The sequence below is a fragment of the Cavia porcellus genome, unplaced genomic scaffold (assembly GCF_034190915.1).
Source record: "Cavia porcellus strain 051 isolate PalLab524CR breed Dunkin Hartley unplaced genomic scaffold, mCavPor4.1 scaffold_15, whole genome shotgun sequence".
NCBI lineage: Eukaryota > Metazoa > Chordata > Mammalia > Rodentia > Caviidae > Cavia > Cavia porcellus.
Genome location: NW_026947498.1, coordinates 67,779,550 through 67,798,151, shown reverse-complemented (window position 1 = coordinate 67,798,151; position 18,602 = coordinate 67,779,550). Strand labels below are relative to the sequence as shown.

Here is an 18,602-nt window from a genome sequence, read left to right as displayed (position 1 = left end):
ACCAAGGAGCTCCATCTCCCCAGCACTAGGAATTTACCTGTGACTCTACCTTCCCCACCCCTAGGAATTTTCCCCTGGTGCCAAAAGAGTACCAATGGGCCACCCGTGCATCTCTAATGGCCCTAGGGCACCACCTTAAACTTAGGCTATGTGTCCGCCAGAGAAAAAACCAGACTCCAGTTTTGGGTGGGGGGGAGTTGTTTTCTCTCTCTGCATTCTCAGAATAAAGGCCTCTTTTGTTTTATACTTCTCATCTTTTGGGTGTACTATATCATTTTATCACTTCAAACATATTTAAAATAGCTGATTTAAAGCTTTTTGTCTATTCAGTCCAAGGTCTGGTTCCCTTTGTATAAGCCACGTTATTATAGACAGCTAAGTTATTCAGAAATAGTCCAGGCAGTCAGGGCTCAGATCATGTCCAACTGTGGCTGGAGGTTCTTGGATTCCTTGAAGGTCAAGCCTCAGGACAGGTGAATGACTACACCCCACAATTCCCCTGGGGTGAACAGTGGTGGTTAATATTCTAAATAGGCATCAATCACCTAGGGTAGGGGACAAAAACCTCCCTCCTAGGAAAAGTTCCCGTTGTTCCAGTCCCCTGTACACTAGCTATGTGACCTGCTTCCCCATTTGATACCCATTAATGAATATTATCTAAGCGATTATACTCAGAATCTTGTTGGTAGACCACAGATTTGTCCCACCTCATATTCACTCTGGATTTTCAATTGGATCAGTGTTACCTCAGCAACTAGTAATCTTACTAGTTGATTATATTTTTGTCTACCTTTATACTTACCTCACCTCATGGTTTTGTTCTATAAAACTCCTTTGAGAAACAATCCTCAGGAACCCACTTTTGGGCCCCCTTCTATCTTTCACAGACAGAAGCTCTCTCTCTTTCAATAAATATATCCTACGCTTTTAACTTCTGTTGTTCCTAGAATTTATTTTTTGAGTTTAGACGCTATAAACTCTGATGATCAGACATCTATAGCAGGTTGCTGTTTCAGGCAGCTGAGTTAGCTAGAAATATTATAGACAGTGAGACAGGGCTAGGTCCTTGAAGGAGCCAGTGCAGAAGCCAAGCATCTAGTAGATTGGGAGTTTCATTATCTTTCATGTATCTTTATAGGGGAATGAAACTCCCAATCTACTATGGCCAGTATAAATTTGTGTTCTCTAAAATCAAAGAATGAATTTTAGCAAAAACAGAGATTAAGAGCAGAATATATTTATTGAGTGAAAGAAAGTTTCCATCTGGGAGAGAAAAGGGGTCCTGAGTGGGTTGCCAAAGACACTGTCTTTTCTAGGGACTTGTATAGAGCAAAACCACTAGGTGAGATGGGTCCAAATTCAGGAAAACATGAGAACTCACAAAGCAGACAGACATGAGGTGGGACAGAACTATGGTCAACCAATAAGGTTAATTATTAAGGTAAAATTGACCATATTAAGGACAAATGAGGAAGTGAGTCACTTAGCAAGTGGGTATGCTTAAAGAGCAGTGACTCCTCCGGTAGGGGGCTGGGCTGGTGACTCCTGGCTCCCTAAAGGTGATCCATACCTATTTACAATATCAATGCCTGATGTTTATACTTAGGGTGTTGTTGCCTTTGTTTTGCCTTTTGTCTTTAGATCTGGCTGGAAGCAGAGGTGTTTGTCTCCAAGGTTACAAAGGTAGGTGGTCTTCTGCAGTGGCTCCTTCAAGGGCCCAGCCCTGTCTGACTGCCTATATTTCTAACTAACTCAGCTGCTTGTAACAATATTTCCCTTACATTATTTGGATTATTTGAGGGTCTATACCACCCTATATCATCTCCTATTTCTTTGTATGTCTCATTTTTTGCTAAAAACTTTACTTTTTAGATATATAAATAACTCTAAAATTTCACACCCTTATCCACATGAAAGTTTGTGTTTGGGCGCTTTCCTAAGCTAATTCCATAGTCTGAACTCCCTGCAATGAGCAGCCACTATCTCATTTTTTAAAACATTTCTGTTTTACACTTTAAAGCCTGTCTCCCAATGAATTACCTCTGTGTCTGCAGAGCTCAAAAGTTAGACAATCAGTAGGTAAAAGATTTACTTAAATGACTTGTGTAAGTAAATCTGCACTTTGCTAAAGGAATCTGCGGCTTGCAGAGGACTTAACTGTTCTGCAGTTTCCAAGTCTTAGGCTTTGCTGCCTGGGCGCACTGGGTCCTCATGCGAGTCAAGACACAATAAGGTTCCCTCAAGTTTTGAAAAGAGATTCCCTCCGCTATTGGCCATGTATGTGGCCTGAAGTGTGGGACAGAAAAATGAAGCCATAAGCATGGGACGATGAAAACCTAGAAGGGAGGCAGGACTACAGCAGGCTCCGCGAGAAGCTTCTTAGGGACGTGGGGACAAGCCAGCTGCGTTTGGACGTGTCACTGAGGACAGGCTCCCTCGCCGCCTTGGGCTGATTCCCTTGCGTGGCTACTCATGCTCCTACTCGCTCCCTCCCACACTCCGCGGCGCAGTTGGTTCATTCCGCCAGCGCAGGCGCAGATGGTTCATTCCGCCAGCGCAGGCGCAGATGGTTCATTCCGCCAGCGCAGGCGCAGTTCTTTCATCGGTCAGGTGCACGCATTGGGGCTAGCTGTGGTCCCCGCGGATACCTTCTGCTAACTGACCTTCAAATTGGAGCTGGTCTGAAGGCTCAGGCCGCCAGGGAGGCACATCTTTTCAGTGTTCACCACGTGGTCCAGGTGCTGGTTCCTTCGGAAGGGGGAGAGCAAGGAATCTGCCTAGGCCCTATGAAGTTGCCCAGCACAATAGACTGTATCGTCCCTCACAGTGTCCCCTGGGGAACCCCCAGCCTCTAGGATCCCAGTCAGGCCATCTAGTCCCTTGGGAACTAGTTGACACATTGCCTGATGATGTTCAGCCTGGGTCTGCTTTTAATGGGCTATCAAGGAACCCTGTGCTTCTTAACTGCTTTCTTGGGAATTGTTTCCTTTGCCATTTTCTTCTGGATAACTGCTCACAGTAAAGGAAAGAGATCAAGTCACTGAACAGCAAATTTCTGAAAAGGTAAACAGTATTAGGAAGGAAAATGCAGAGCCTGTACAAAAACTGACAAATTATGAACAGAAGATCAAAGAATCAAAGAAATGTGTTCAAGAGACTAGGAAACAAAATATGATTCTTTCAAACAAAGCAATTAGATATAAAAATAAACTCAAAATACTTGAACAAAGTAATGAAATTCTGCACAACATAGCTAGAAGCCTTTGCTTTATGTTAGAATCACAACAGAATGTCAAAAATCAGAATTTGATACTGGAAAGCAAGAAATCTACAGAGAAGTTAAAGGATGTTGTTTCAACAAATGCCTCAGAATTTCCAGCGGTTCAAATTGCTCTTCTTGAGTGCCCCCCAGGCTCAAGAAGAAAATTCTGGGCTTAAGAAGAAGGAAGAGCAGCTGCAGCAGAAAATTGAAGACTGGAAGAAGTCATATGCTGAGCTCAGAAAGCAGATCAAACCCTTGGAGAAGTCTCAGAGAGAGTTAGAAGCTGTGCTTACTCACAAAGATGATACTGTTAGTGCTTTGACCAATTATATTACACAGTTGAGTGAGCTGGAGTGTAGATTGAATCTGAGGGTCAAAATAAAAAGGAAAAGGATCAGATGAGTTAGTCAGTGGAGAAGTGGGAGGTGACTGGAGTAAGATGAAAAACCAAGTGAATGATGGATGTCTCTCCAGGACAAATTGCACTATCAATAGTTAAAGAGGATCTAGAACTGCACAAATTAAGAGGGTCAATGTTCACCAAATGTTTACTTGGAAGACCAAAAAAATAAATTAGGAGATGACCATGGCTCACTGCATTTTGCCAAAGCTGGGCTGGAAAAAAGGTGCAGAACTCTGCAGCAGGAAGTGAAAAATTGTGAATGAACTTTTATTAGCAGGAGGTGACAATAAAAGAAACTGAGTCAAGAAGAATATAAGCAATGTGAAAGAGAGCACTGCCTGTCTGCTTTGGATCAGGTGATCCTGGATGTAGAGGAAGTAAAAGTACACAAGTGGCAAATTACAGAAATGGAGAAAGAATTATAAGAGTGCTCATTCAAAAACCAGATTGCTTCTCATGAGAAGAAAGCCCACAATAACTGGCTCAAAGCTTGAGCTGCAGAAAGAGTGATAGCTGAAGAGAAAAAGGGAGCTGCTAACTTGAGATGCAAATTATGGGCAATTATGCCAAACATGGCAATGTGGCAAGATAAACCTATCACTGTAAAACCAAGGCCTGGAAGACCAAATACCCAAAATCCTCCTCCCAGAAGTGGCTTGCTGAACCTCAGTAACCACTGACAGCAGATTCTCCTACGTGGCCTCTTTCTGCTACTTTCAATCAAAGATACATGCCTAGAAGTGAGGTTGGGGCAGTAGATGGACCTTTGCTATGTCCTCAATGGATATCTGAGGTCTTTGGGAAACTCTCTGCCTCTAACCCATCTGGTCCACCTCCCATGATGGACAGCAGCTCCATAAATTCTTCCCCAGCAAAGGTGATGATGAGGACAAGGTTAATATAGCTATGAAATGGCTCCCTTTTTCCCTAGAGGTGCCCCTCATGGACTCCCCTGTTTGAGGTCCTCTACCACCATTTGTTCCATATGGGCCACAACCTCAGCTTTGTGAGCCTTTCAGGCCTCAGCCACTTTGTCCACCTCTTCGGCCATTTTATGCGAGTATGTGTCCACGACTAAGCTTCAGAGAATATGCACTTAGCCTACTATTTTGAAGAGGAGACCTGCACCTAGCTCTTCAGAAGTTTTTACCAGGATACACACCACTTAGACCTCTAGACTTTTTTGGTCCAAGAGAGTATTTTACTCCTGGGTCCCAGTAACCACCACCACATCCTGACACCCAAAATTACCCATCATTGCCTGCTGCAGGAGACTCATTGCCTTCAGGACCCAGAAACAAACCTCTACTTACCTCCCCAAACAGTGGCAAAGACAATTCACAGGCTTTGAAACAGAGTCCATAACTAAATGACCTCTGATATTTAGTCAGGAAGTGGATTGCGCATTATTCATTATGACAAAGATTTTCATTGGCTTTGAAATCCAAAAGTTTAAATGTTATGTTTTTAGTACTAAGCTGCCTTGAGCCATGTGCATTTTTGAGCCAAACAATTCAAAAACATTTTCCCTCTAAAGATCACCTCTTTAGCTAGTGTCCTTCCAACTTTGAAATGTGCAGTAAAGAATGCTTGTGTTTTAAAGTAGCATATAAAATTGCTAAATGATTTAGAATATCATTAAAAAATGAACATGTTCTGTGGAAATGCTTTAATAATATGTTTATATCATCCTATTTTTAGTTGAATACAGATCAGTAGTGTCTATAAGTTTAACCCCTACCATCATTTTTGGTTGCCAAGACTATAATACAAAAATGTTTATTCAAGATCATAAACTTTATCTTCTCTTGCTGGAGTCCTTTGTAATAATAGTTAATAAAATTTTATCAATAAAAAGGCCGAATAACTGGGGTTCCTATCAGTATCTCTTGACCATGCATGTAGCACCGAAGATGCAAATCCTTCCAAATTCTTTTAAAGCTTATCAATGTTTAAATATAGTTCAATATATGTGTACAATGTGTAATAATTAAAATAATTAGCATGGCTTGTTTTGATTTGAGACAGGGTCTTTCTGTTTAGTTTAGGCTGGCCTTGAACTACCTATTTAGTCTCAAACTTGGATGATCCTCCTGCCTCAGCCTCGTGAGTGCTGAGATTACAGGTAAGCACCACTACATGTGGCTAACTAGCATTTTTCATCTCTTTATCATTTGTTTGTGTTTGGAGACTCCTCTCTTCTATTTCTACATAAAATATATAATAGGTTGCTATTTACTACTCAAAGCCTTAATAGAACTTATCAAAACTTTCTATAGTTCTTTTGTTATTAATGTCTAAAATTTTTGCTATTTTCAATAGATGGAGAATGATTCTAAATAAATGCCTAGAAATACACAAAATGCAAGCAAAAGTACATTATACAGAAAACCTAAATGAATACTGAGGTTATGAAATAATATATTTTCTTGTGTGGCATAAAATATACAATTAAAATAAATGAAAACAACATATAAATAAGTGTAATCACAATGTTTTAAAATCTAAGCGTTGCAAGCCTGGGGATGGTGGTATATGTGTATAATCCCAGCACTTCAGAGGGTTTTGAAACAGGAGGATTTCTGGGAGTTAGAGGCCAGCTTGAGCTACACACTGTGTTCAAAGGTCAGGCTGAACTATGTAGCAAAACCTTGTCTCAAAAGAAACAAAAAATACCCACACAAAAATTAAGCATTAACAGAATAATTATGTATATTTACTATAAGTCCAAATGCGTACAATGATTTCAGATAATCACTATTTGAAAAGTTTAAGGTATATGTAACAGAAAAGGCTAATAGGAATGAAATAGAGATTGAAAAATCAATGATATAAATACTCATTTCAAGAAACTACAAAGAGAAAAGCATATTAAACCCAAATAGAGAAGAAAATAATACAGGATATTCAAGATTTGGAGGATTTCACATTGGAAAAGATACCAAATTAAGCTTCATATGCAATGCAGTCCTAACTGAAATCTCAGCAGATCTGTGTGTATTCATGGATGTGTGGAGATATTCAAGCTGACAAAGGCCAATGGCTTTAGATAGCTAGGTGGGTAAGTAGGGTCCCAGTCACATAGAGGACTGCTGATCTTGTTAAGGAGTGGGAAATTTATTCTTAAAGTAAACAGGGAACAATGAAGGGTCTTTAAGCAGAAGAGCAATGTGATTTGCATTTTTAAAAACCTATTGCCCACATGTAAGGAAAAAAGCAAGCATAAAAGACATTGTCATAATCTGGAGACATGATTGTAACTTTTTCTGTTGTAAAGGCAATGGGATAGAAAAGAGTAGAAAGATTCAAAGCCTACTTAGGTTTTTTAAGAGTTTGAATATGTACAAATTGGCAGAGGGTAGAGTCATGGATAATGCTTATGCTCCCAATTTGGAAAATGGCTAGTGTTGAATTTTGAGTCATACGAACGTAGTCTTGTGACTTTCTCTTACAGTTTCATGCAGTCCAGGAGGAATGGAAGTGGCGTTTATGGACTTGTGTAGTGATTGATAGAAAGGTTGGAAGGCCAGACATTCCAAGATGTAGCAAATGCATAGCTAAAATAGGTGATCTTGAGGCCCAGGCTACTTACAAGGCAAATGAAATGTAATTTTAAAGAATATAACTTGAGAGAACTGAGAAGTATCAGTGGGAAGTTGTATGTATCAGTGGAATGTATCGGAAAGTAAAATTAATGGAAGGGAAAAGGAAGTCATAAAAATACAGATTAAGTATTTCAAAAACAGAGAATCTGAGGGTAACATCTTTGAAAGGGTATTTACAGTGTGGTAAAGCTTAGTCTGAGGATGACTGAGTTACTCTTTGATAAACTGGAGGTCATTGAAATTTTAAATGGCCAGAGAATTGTGAGCTCTAGAAGGTACTGGTTTTTGACTATCAGTAACAAAGACTCCAAAAGTGATTGCAAAAGGTAAGACATAAAAGACTTGAGAGCCAAATACTATTATCAGGTCAATATGCTCTTTTAGAAAAAGCTATGAAGATTGAAAAAGGTCCGGATTCACTGATGGCAAGAATTGTATTTCATTGATCTGTGTCTTTTTTTGTGCGTGAAAGATAGCAAGTGCACAACAAATACTAACTGAACAGACTCCGTTGCTCTTTATCCTATAGAAATTCATGCTTACACATGGCATATTAGGTAACTATTTCAAATTGAAAGATCAAGGGATACAGAGGTAATCTAAAAAATAGCAATAAGAACAAAGAAGATCAGGGGAAATTATATCCCAGGTAGTGAAAAGATCATGTCCAGGAATGAATGTGGCAGGTTTAAGAAGTAAAGATGGCTTGGGTAGTATTTTAGTCATCAAGTGAACACAGCATGGTAATGATTAGGTTAGACAAAACCCAAGTCATGTACAGCATTATAGATAAGTTAACTTGAATGCTATACTAGGTGAGACGAGGAACCATGGAGTGGTAGTTAAGAAATGGATTAATTGGATCTGTTTACTTGAATCTATTGCACTAACATTATTAAACTTCATCCCCAGTCTTATCTCCCATTACTACTCTTCATACAAATCAACTTATGATTTCATATTCATGTTTTTCTGTCTGTCTCTTCATTGTCATTGTATGTGAGGGGCTCTCCACCTGGAGTAATATCTTGTCCTTTGATTTATGTCCTTTAAGGTCAGCCTAGAATGATATGTACTCCAGAAACCTTTTCAAATTTCCATGGCAAGAAATAATGAACTTCTTTTGATGAACTTATACATTTAGAAAATTCATTTGGTCTTTTAAGTAGAATTTAGACAATGCATGTGAAAAGTAAGATATCAAGTAAAATTACCATTACTATTTAAATGGTATTTCTACATATCTCCCAACAGTGTTTTTTTTTTTTTTTTTTTTTTCATACCAGGGATCAAACCCACAACCTTACCAAGAAAGTGCGTGAGTCACTGAGCTAAATCCCTGGCCCTAGTTATATATATATCTCATCTTTTGTGAGACAATTTATAATCATGCATTTATTCCACAATTCCTGACACAATGCCAGAGACTGAGAAAGAGAAAGAGAATTAAATTGAATTAAATTTTGGAGGAAAAAGGAATCACAGTCAGTTAAACTGGAATACAAATTACCATAACCCATGGTGGGGAGGGGGAAAAGAAAAAAATTTTTGCGATGTGTGTGTATATGTACCAATTCCCCCGAATGAATGCAATCATTATGTAGTATAAAACATGCACTAATAAAAATTTTTTTTAAATTATCACAACCCAGATTTGCTAAGAGCAACTTAGGCTTCCTTCAGGTCAGACAAAGATTATGTTTTCATGTTGGTTTTTATAATAAAGGACGTGTCACATATTAAATCACATTTTCTTAGCTTCCCAACATTTCACAGGTAACCTGTCTCATTGTCTGTATATCCTCATTTTCCCTTAGACCCCCGCACTCCATTCTTCAACTATTTCTCTAAATGCAGTCAATTCCTATGAAATGTTATCCAATTCATGGCTTTAAATATTATTTGTATGACAATGACTCTCAGTTTCTATTTCTAACCTGAATCTTTTACCTGAACATCATATTCATATAAGAAATTGTCATCCTAGAAAAAAAAAGAAACTGCCAGCTTCATGTTTCCAGTTGTCTGCCAATCACATTTGAAACTCAACATATCAAAGCAAAATGATTACTTTAAAACTATCTTTAGCTTTTTTAATTCCATAAGATTGAACTCTAATTCATCTTCACTATATCTAAATCTAGAAATTAGCATTGGTTTATTTCTTTAAAGCTTCATTTCCAGCCACATTCCAATCATTTCAGTTTCAAGTTTAATTTCAAGTCAAACTATTTCTCTAACTCCACTGTTAGCGTTGGGGCACAATTATAGTGTAAGGGTACAATTATATGATCAGTAAAGCCACAGCTGTAGGATAACAAATTTATAGACATGCTACAGCAAGTTAAAATCAAATAGTAGCCTTTGCCTATGCTTCTACTGCCTGCCATGTAAACCTCCTGTTGAATTCAGTCAGCCTTGACTGTCTGGATCCAGCTACTTTTCTTCTGATAATGCACTGGGCCAATTTGACTATTCTCAGCTTATATTTCCCTTAATAAGAAAATATATTGCTTCTAACTGATTTCAAGACCTTGGTGGGGGCAAAGTAACCCAGTCAAAGATCCTTTTTAACTCTGCTTCTTCCACTTGAACCCTCTTCCGTCACCCTCAGGATGTCCCTATGTTATGATAAGCAATTCCTTTTAAGTGAGTGTATTTATAGTTTTCCTGATAATATATTACTTGCTTCAGTCCATGTAACCAATCATGTGATGCCTTGTACTTCCTGCTTGTAAACTGTATTTAAACTGGATGCAAAGCTGGCTCTTGGCTAGTGATTTGGACTTGGTCCCAGTAGCCCACTAGCATAATAAACAGTTGTCTTCTAACTCCTTGGTACAGTCTTCCATCTGGTTTGATACTGTTTTTGCAACAGTAGTACTTGTCTAAGCCATGATCATCTTTTGCTTGGAGTATTGCAAAAGCTCCCTATCTGGATTCCTGCTTCTACTCCCTTTTATTTTTAGATAATTCTCCATTCAGCAGCTAAACTAAAACAGAGAACCAGATTATGGCACACTCATTTTAAATCTCTAATGGTTTCACATCTCATTTGGAATAACCTCAAAATATCTTATCATGGTCATAAGACCTCCACATGATCTGATCCTTAACTTCCTCTTTATCTGTTACCTCTTTCTACACTATCTCTATTGCTTTTCCTCATTACACCATGACTTCCTCAAAACCTCTGGACTCTCCAGGCTCTCCACAGTCAGTCAAGAAAAGCAGGCTAACTTTGAGAACACACGTAGTAGAATATTTAGCTTCATTTCTCCATTCTAAGTAACTATTTTTTACCTGAAATGCAATAGTTAAGATTAAAGTGTCTTAGGATGTGATGTCTGGTGTCAGGTACAACATTTCAGAAGTTGTCTGACTGGAAGAGCCAGCACCTGCAATTCTCCAAAAAAAAAAGCACTCTGTAAAAACAAGTAAGGTAACATTAGATGTTTATGGAAAGTACATTACAGTGTATGCTTACCTGAATCTTACCCATATATAATACATTTGTGAATTCCATTCCTTGAGTTAACTGACGGAGAAATGAAAGGGAGAGCTATGCCTTGTGAGAAACTATTACAGGGATCAAGAATTTTTAGCTTGATGAATGCTAAAGGAATTCACAGTAAGGGAAAGTCCTTCCCAAATAGCTGTGAATCTACCATCAGAAAGAGGGTGTTATGCTTATTCTTGTTTGCTATAAAGGAGAGAACCAATAGTAAGTTTCAGAGAAGAAGGTGTAGCATAAGATTGACAAACATTTCTGTGGAAGCTAGTGTTCTTTAGGACACTGAAGCACATTACATGCACCACCATGCCCAGCTCTAACAGAGATTTTAGCAGTCTTTTGTCAACAAGTGACAGAGCAAGGATATTTAAAACAAAGTGCCTTTAACACAAGATATCTCAGAATCTTTAATATGCAAATATTGTGAAGATGATATGCCTCACTTCCCAAACATATTTGTTCAATGCCACTTTTATTTGTTCATCAGTTTTATTCATATAACAGTATTAATGTCTCTTGAAACAAAATTATGAAAGAGTTTGGGTTAAGAGGGTTAAAAATGAACAAATTGTCTTCTAAAGAAGTAGAGACAAGTTCATATCAAGATGCCTGGAAAAACTGGATGCTGTCATTGGTACTTTTGTTCTTCTGAAATCTTGATCATTAAAATGGAATGATATAAAGCTTGGGGAAATAAATAGCAGATGCCTACTCTTCCAGTCAGACAGCTTCTAGAATTTTGCATTTGGTTCCAGGTATCTCATATTAAGATACCTCACTCTTAATTGCTGCATTTTGGGTAAAGAATAGTTACGTGGAACAAAGAAACCAGTAGGGTGAAAGGATAGAGCTGTGCCTTGTGAGCACTTATAGGAATCAAGAATCAAATTTTCTTACCTGTTACATTATTAATGCTGTGAGACTAACCCAGCTTTTGATGGGACTGGAATAAAAAGCATGAAAACAAACTTTCTAGTACAGAGATTTTCAACATTTTCTTTTGGTGAGACAGTACACGGTCATAATATTCCCCACATGTGTGCTTGATTCATTCACTATACGCAAGGTAAGGTTTCTCATTTTTTCATTCATATACACAAGCAAAACCTTTCTGTGCGCTATTCACAGATTTTGACACACAGTTTGATAAAATCTTCATGCAAGACTACACCCTTTCATTCGGTATCACCACTTAGAACTTCAAACTCAGGCATTAATATTAGCGTTTTTTAAGCAGTCAAAAAATTTTCAAGACTAAAGGAAGGAATGATATTTCAAAATTATGGGAAAAGTAAACCAGTAAAAACTTCAAAATAAAGCTACAACTTTGAGGCTAGGTACAAAAACTTAAAAAAGGAAGGTTGCATTTATAAAAACAATGCTGGTGACAATTTGTTTCAATAAGCAAGACAAGATATAATCAGTAAAAGCAGTCCTGGAAATAAGATTAGGTTGCAAAATTATGTTACTCGCCATACAATTATTTATTGAAAGGAATAGTCTGTGGCTAAAACATTATAATCCTGGAAGGAATGTTCACCACAGAAGAGTGAGTGACTGACCAGGATTTCTACAATTTATGGAATAAAAAGTGTGAAAACAAAGTCTTGTTTTCCCAGACTATATTTACTCATACGTATTATTTTCAGTATGGTTTCTTAGATCTATTAGTACTTAGAAAGGAGTGTTTCAGTAAGTATATATAATACTATGGCAATCAGATGCATTTGTAGATGTGTATTATATAACATGTTCATAAAATAGCATTTTTCCTTCTGCCATAAAAGACCTTATCAAACACAGAGAGCTGAGAAGCCAGCTCCCAAACCAGATCTATCTACCATACACCATCTTTGAGGTTCTTGTCAATGGCACAACTACAGTGCTGATAAAGCAACTTGAAATACCATGTTTTTATTTTCCACTTTTGCCCCTAAAACAACATCCCAAAAGGTGGGTTCATCAGTTCTAAATGGCAGGGACCTATGAAGGAATCACACATAACTCTGCATACCCACCAAGATTAATCTTAACTACACATCTGAATTTTTGTGGCCATTTGAGACACCAGGCCAGCTTGAACTACACTATAAAGGATTTAATGAGTTTGCGAATAAACAGGAAGACTTAGAGTATAGGCGCCTTGTTTAAAGATGAACTGCAAACTCCATTCCTAAAATAGCTCTCTCCTATAAGAGAGGTGGATGAGATCAGCTCAGATATGATGCTATGTGTCTCTACTAACCCATTTTGGAGAAACAAATGCTTGCTGATGAGGGATGACCAAGACCATGGCCAGGAATTAGGATCAGTGCTGGGGATCATCAGAGCTTTGTATTCTTGGTCTCTAGGTTGACCATGTTCCCTTGCATATGAAGATGATGCTTATTTGCTGGCACATGAATCTCCGCTGAATTTACAGGAACATAGTAGTAGCTCATGATGGAGAAGATTAGGCAGACCAACAGCAGAAGGCAGGAAAACAAAGTGAATTCAGCCCACTGTAGAAAGAAAAAAACATAAGCGAAGAATATGGGGAAAACTGAAACAAAAGTTATCTATACAGAGTAGGAACTGTGGAGTAGATTGGATGCAGCATTATTTAGATTTTCTGGAATAACACTGGGTACACTGGCTTTTCCTCAGATGGGCTTTACGATGGTCACTATTTCCACCTACAAATGTCTATTTTTTGATAGAGTCTGTGTATCTAACCAATTCACACTATAACAACGAGAGGGAGATAATGGCTACAAAGAGATGGGGGAGAGGGACAGGAAGGAAAAGCTTTGGTTAGACGTACAATGCTGTTTTCCCCAGATTCATACCTGCACCAGGCCACTGAACTGCGCGACAATAAGCACGATGATATTCCCAAATGCAACTGTCAACAACCAGGCTGCCTGGAGTACAGATTTCATGCTAGATGGAGCCTAAGAAGGACATCAGTGTGTAAGTAAACAAACTATAGCACTCCCTGCCCCATGAGCCTATGTGGGCAATTTCTCCTACAAAATTTTTCAGATTTGAACTTCCCTTACTAAATTCAGTCATCACATTGATCTGGAGGGCTGCAATAGTGTTAAAAGTAAGAATAAAATACAGCTTTTAATTCACTATATTATGTGATCTTTATATTATATATATTATATATTATATAATATTATGTGATCTTTATTGTAATCCTAACATATAAGTTCCATTGGTTTTACTAAAATCTAAGAAAAATAGCATAAAGCAAAGAAAGATAGCAGTAGCAAGATGATGTTTTACTTGTACAGGTTTCCACAGTAAGTCAGGACGTCAAAATTTGAACTTGGATAGTCTACATCCACAGCCCTTCCTCTCCATCATTAAGTGTTCTTTTCTAGAACCCAAGTAACACAGACTCCTTTGCTGTACTATGATTATCTTGGGAGTCAAGATGAATGTTCAGGGTCATATACAAAGAACCCAAGGCCAAAAGAGATGGAGATCTTGGCTGGGGACACATGACCATTTGAGGCAGTGCCAATAATTAAAACCCACTATTATCTTTCAAACAATGTCACCTCTTCCACTTTCATTTACAAAATCTTACCTGAGAATAAGAAAACTCAAGTCCTGTGACAGAGAACATGACTTCTGCAGCTGTGACTAGGGCATACTGTGGTAGCTGCCATGCAATGGACATTGGGTTGGTAAGAATGTTTTCTATCTTCCAAGCCTGCAGGCCTTTGTCAGTGACCTAATTGAAAGAAAGAGGAAATGAGATTTGTCAGCAGTCTCAATTACATACAATAGTATTCTAGAGGTCTATGTCCACCTCTTTATTCTTATTCTTCTACTACTTTCAAAAGACTAAAGTTCTATACAATGCCAGCACTTTCAAATTTTTTACTTGACTTCAGTAGGTTAAAAGTACTTGAGATTGAGTATTTCATGTCCTTGTGCCTTTAATTTTGAGTCAAAAGGCAATTTGGGTTCAAGAGCATAAGGTAAAGCCATTCTGTTTTTAGTTGAGAATGTAAGCAAAATCTAAGAATCTGTTTGTGCTCTCTCATCATAAAAGACTATGACCAGAGTCAAAGAAATTAAGATGAATGTGATTAACAAAGACTATGATAAGCTGGATACCACAGATATTTTATTTTCCAAACCCATTATATTTCAGAGAGAGAAAGAGAAAAAAGAAAACAATCAAAAAATACCAAAAAAAACCCCAAAATTTCAAAGCATATTAACCAGGGGGCACTCATGATACATACACTGTGCATTATTGTCCCCAAATTACTCACCCGGAGCACAAAACATAGCATTTAATTGTCCGAACAGTACCAGCACAAATCATTCTCTTCAGTGAACTCAGAAAAATGAGTAGTATAACTATCTCAACTATCTTTTTATATGCATATATACATACATATATATATATATATACAGCACCATGATTTTAATCAATTAATAAAGGAACCAGGAGGATGGTAGACCAACATGAATTTGAGAAACTGGATTGAGGTAGCTAACTTCTAAATCTAGAAAGGACATATGTATAATTCCTGGAATTCTTCTGGATAGAAATTGTCTCTCAGCAGGATAAATACAGTCAATATTTAATATTTGTATTTCCCATATCTGCAAATTTGCCTACTCACTACAATTTATTTGTAACCACAAAATCAATACTGAAGCCACTTTTGTGATCACTTAAGTACTTGAACTGGGGAACAAACTTTTAAGCTACCTAATGTACACATTCCTACCTAAGACTGCAAAAGGTTATTTTACCTTCTTTTAACTATAAATATTCCCTTTGTGGTCTACTTAGTGATGTTTTTTCACTTATATTCTTTTTCTTGGTGATTTCACTGTTTAAAATTGCACAGCGCTGAAACAGTCTAGGGTTTGAAATGCAAGAAAGCTGTGATGTGACTTACAGAGAAAATCTGTGTATTACGTAAATTTTGTGATGGTATGAGTTATAAGACTTCTCGTAAGGTCGATGTACGCATCAACGATACCTATATTAGTATGGAGTCTTTAAATAGAAACACACATAAAACAAGGTTATGTGTTCATCAGCTGAGTCTAGATGCTCATAGGAGACTAACTTTGTATTTCCTATAGAAGCAGTATTTGTGTTTGTTTTTTTTTTATTTTGAAAAGAATAAAACCAAGTGAGGAAAAAAATGGGGTCATTCAAAACAAAAGGATGGACATAGTACATAATTTAAATCACAATATAAGGTCATCTACAGTGGTTACTATGATGTCTCTTGCTATCTTCAATAGAATTATCTACATCATCAGGCATAGTATAATTGAATATAGCAATACATAACAATATTAATAAAAATAAAACACTGGAGACATTATAGGACTTCAAAAGCAGGTAATAATCAAACCAGAATGGGTAGCCTAGTGAATCTTGTCATCTTCAGAGTACTTGTCTATACTCTCAGACTTGATACTATCAAACATAACAGATTCAAATAAAATCAATCAAGACAAAGCAGTGATCTAACAAACCAGATTTAAAACCAGTCATAGTAACACAATGTCAGTAATACAAGACTTCAGTTTAAGTTAATAGGGAATTAAGGATATTTACCATAGTACATCCTATTTTTGAGATAGCTGTCTGTGCCCTCAATTCTAGTACAAGTACACAGACTGTAACAGAATATAATCAAACTAAACACAGCGATGAGAATAATGTGGATTTTAAATCTTGATACATTATTAACAATGTCCTCTGCCTTCCTTTTATAGACAATTCCTCCCCTTTCACTTTCACAGGGTACATTGTATATTTTGGGTTTGACTAACTCCTTTAGTTTTTAAATTAAGGGGGCAACCTGATATTTACCTAAGTGGTTCTGAACCTTTTTATCCTTGAGGTTGATCTGAAGTTATATTCCTTTACCTACAAAAACCTCAAGGCTTTCCTTCCTTATAGCTGAGTAGTTCTCCACTGCAAAAAGTATCATGTCTTTCCAATCTATCTGTAGCTGCTGGATGAGCTGCCCCTATTTCTCTCTGGTTCCCTGTCACAGAGAGCATTATTTTCTCATTTTTGACTTTTGGTCCATAAACCCTCTTTCAGGTTTATTATATTTCCTAAACAGAGCATCTTGATGGATCCTATCTCCTGATCGACTCTGCTTGTGTTTCTTTTTGTTAGTGTATCAAGGCCATCTGTGTTAGAGATGATAGCCAAGCTTCTCTGTCTCATGTCTGTTATGCTATTTTTCTGCCATTGGTTGTCTGCTTTTCTCCTTCATTCCACTGTCTGCCCCATTCATTGAGGCCTCTCTGCCACTGTTCCTGAAACTCTAGTGTTTTTGTTCTCTCTCTCTAGAAGGTCCTTCAGTATTTTTTGTAGAGTTGGATTGGTGGTCACGAACTCCCCCAGTTCCTCTTTGTCATGGAAGCATCTTGTTTCTCCATTAATTTTGAGAGACAGTTTTTCAGGGTACATCAGTATAGGTTAAAGATTATTTTCTTTCAGGGTTTGGCATACTTTGCTCCAAGCTCTTCTTGATTTGATGGTTTGTCGAGAAGTCTGTCATGATTCTGATGGGTTTCCTTTATAGGTGATTTGTTTTGCTTTCTCTGACAGCTTTTAATATTCTGTTCTTGTGTTGAATTTCTGGGATCTTGATTATTATATGTCTGGGTATAGATCTATTTTGGTTATCTGGCTGGAGTTCTGTATCATATATCGGGATAACATTTCCTTTTCCTATGCTTGGGAAATTTTCTTTATTTCTGCAAATAGCCTTTATATTTCATTTGTGTTTACCCTGCTTGTTCACTCACATTTTTTATTCTTAAGTTATAGATCCTCTTGTCATCTTCTAGCCTTTGTATTGTTACTTCTTGATTCCTTGTTATTTTTAAGAGATCTTTTCCTTTCCTGATCACACATTGTAAACCTGTCTTCGAAGTTTGATAGTCTTTCAAGCAGTTTTGCCAGCTTTCAATGGAATATTAATTTCCTGGTAGTCTCTTTGAATCTATTTAATGTATTCTAGATTTTTTAAAATATTGTTCATTGAAGGTTTCTCTTTTTCTATGCCCCTCCATTCTTCCATCTGTATCTTCTTGAGAGATACTTAGCATTTCTTTTACTATTTTTCTTATTTCTTACTTTCTGAGTGTTAGAATTTGTTTTTAGTTCTTTTATAATGTCACAAAGATAATTCTTTATGTCAATACTGCTTTTTCAGACACGGCAGGTGTACAACCCCCCATCTCTTCTGTGTTCACCTCTCCTGGCCCAGTACTGTTTGTGTTGCGGGCTGCAGACTTCCTTTTGCTTCTTCCTCTTGTCATGTTTCTGGTTTCTTCCAGACAGGCACATAATGGGGGTCCCTGGCACTTCCTGTGTTAGCTACAATTACTCTGAAGCATGCTGGCTAGGGATTGCTGCCCTCCCCGGTCTGCTGATGACCACCAAAGTACAAGCAGGAGTAGGGTAGCTGGCCCCTCCTTTCTGACTGAGCTGGTCAAGCTCTGGGAGTCTTCACCACACTAGTGTGTGCTGAATGGATGGGGCTGGTTACGTGTACCTTCAGGTATTGTCTTTGGCTATCAGATTGTGCACAGAGGCAGGACTCAGTCCAAGAAATTCTCACCAATCTGCTCTGCACTAGGAGTGGCTGACTGAAGCCGCTGCAGTTCTCCAAAATGTCGCCTGGCCAGTTGTCCACCCCTGCAGGAGGACTGATTTTCACGCCTCACTGCGAGCCGGTACAGCACTCTGAGCTGAGTGCTGCTGTCCGCTCTGCTGCTCCCCTCTGTGACCACTTCTTCCTGCCAAGGTCGTCAGGCTCA

General features: G+C 37.9%; 1 protein-coding gene and 1 pseudogene across 3 annotated transcripts in view; one reads left to right on the top strand and one right to left on the bottom strand.

Annotated features, from left to right (window-relative positions):
- The first annotated feature begins 2,671 nt into the window (after positions 1 to 2,671).
- LOC101787239 (transport and Golgi organization protein 1 homolog) lies at positions 2,672 to 5,521 on the top strand (annotated as a pseudogene).
- Positions 5,522 to 11,239: 5,718 nt separating this feature from the next.
- The window catches only part of Slc15a2 (solute carrier family 15 member 2), a 29,211-nt gene continuing 21,848 nt past the window's right edge, over positions 11,240 to 18,602 (bottom strand). For all 3 annotated transcript variants that reach the window (XM_063225074.1, XM_063225073.1, XM_063225075.1), the window contains 3 exons: positions 14,365 to 14,511; positions 13,613 to 13,717; positions 11,240 to 13,285 (listed from right to left, as the gene is read on the bottom strand). In XM_063225074.1, coding sequence (XP_063081144.1) covers positions 13,109 to 13,285; positions 13,613 to 13,717; positions 14,365 to 14,511 — 429 coding nt within the window. In that variant the 3' untranslated portion in view covers positions 11,240 to 13,108. The remainder of the gene's footprint in view (positions 13,286 to 13,612; positions 13,718 to 14,364; positions 14,512 to 18,602) is intronic.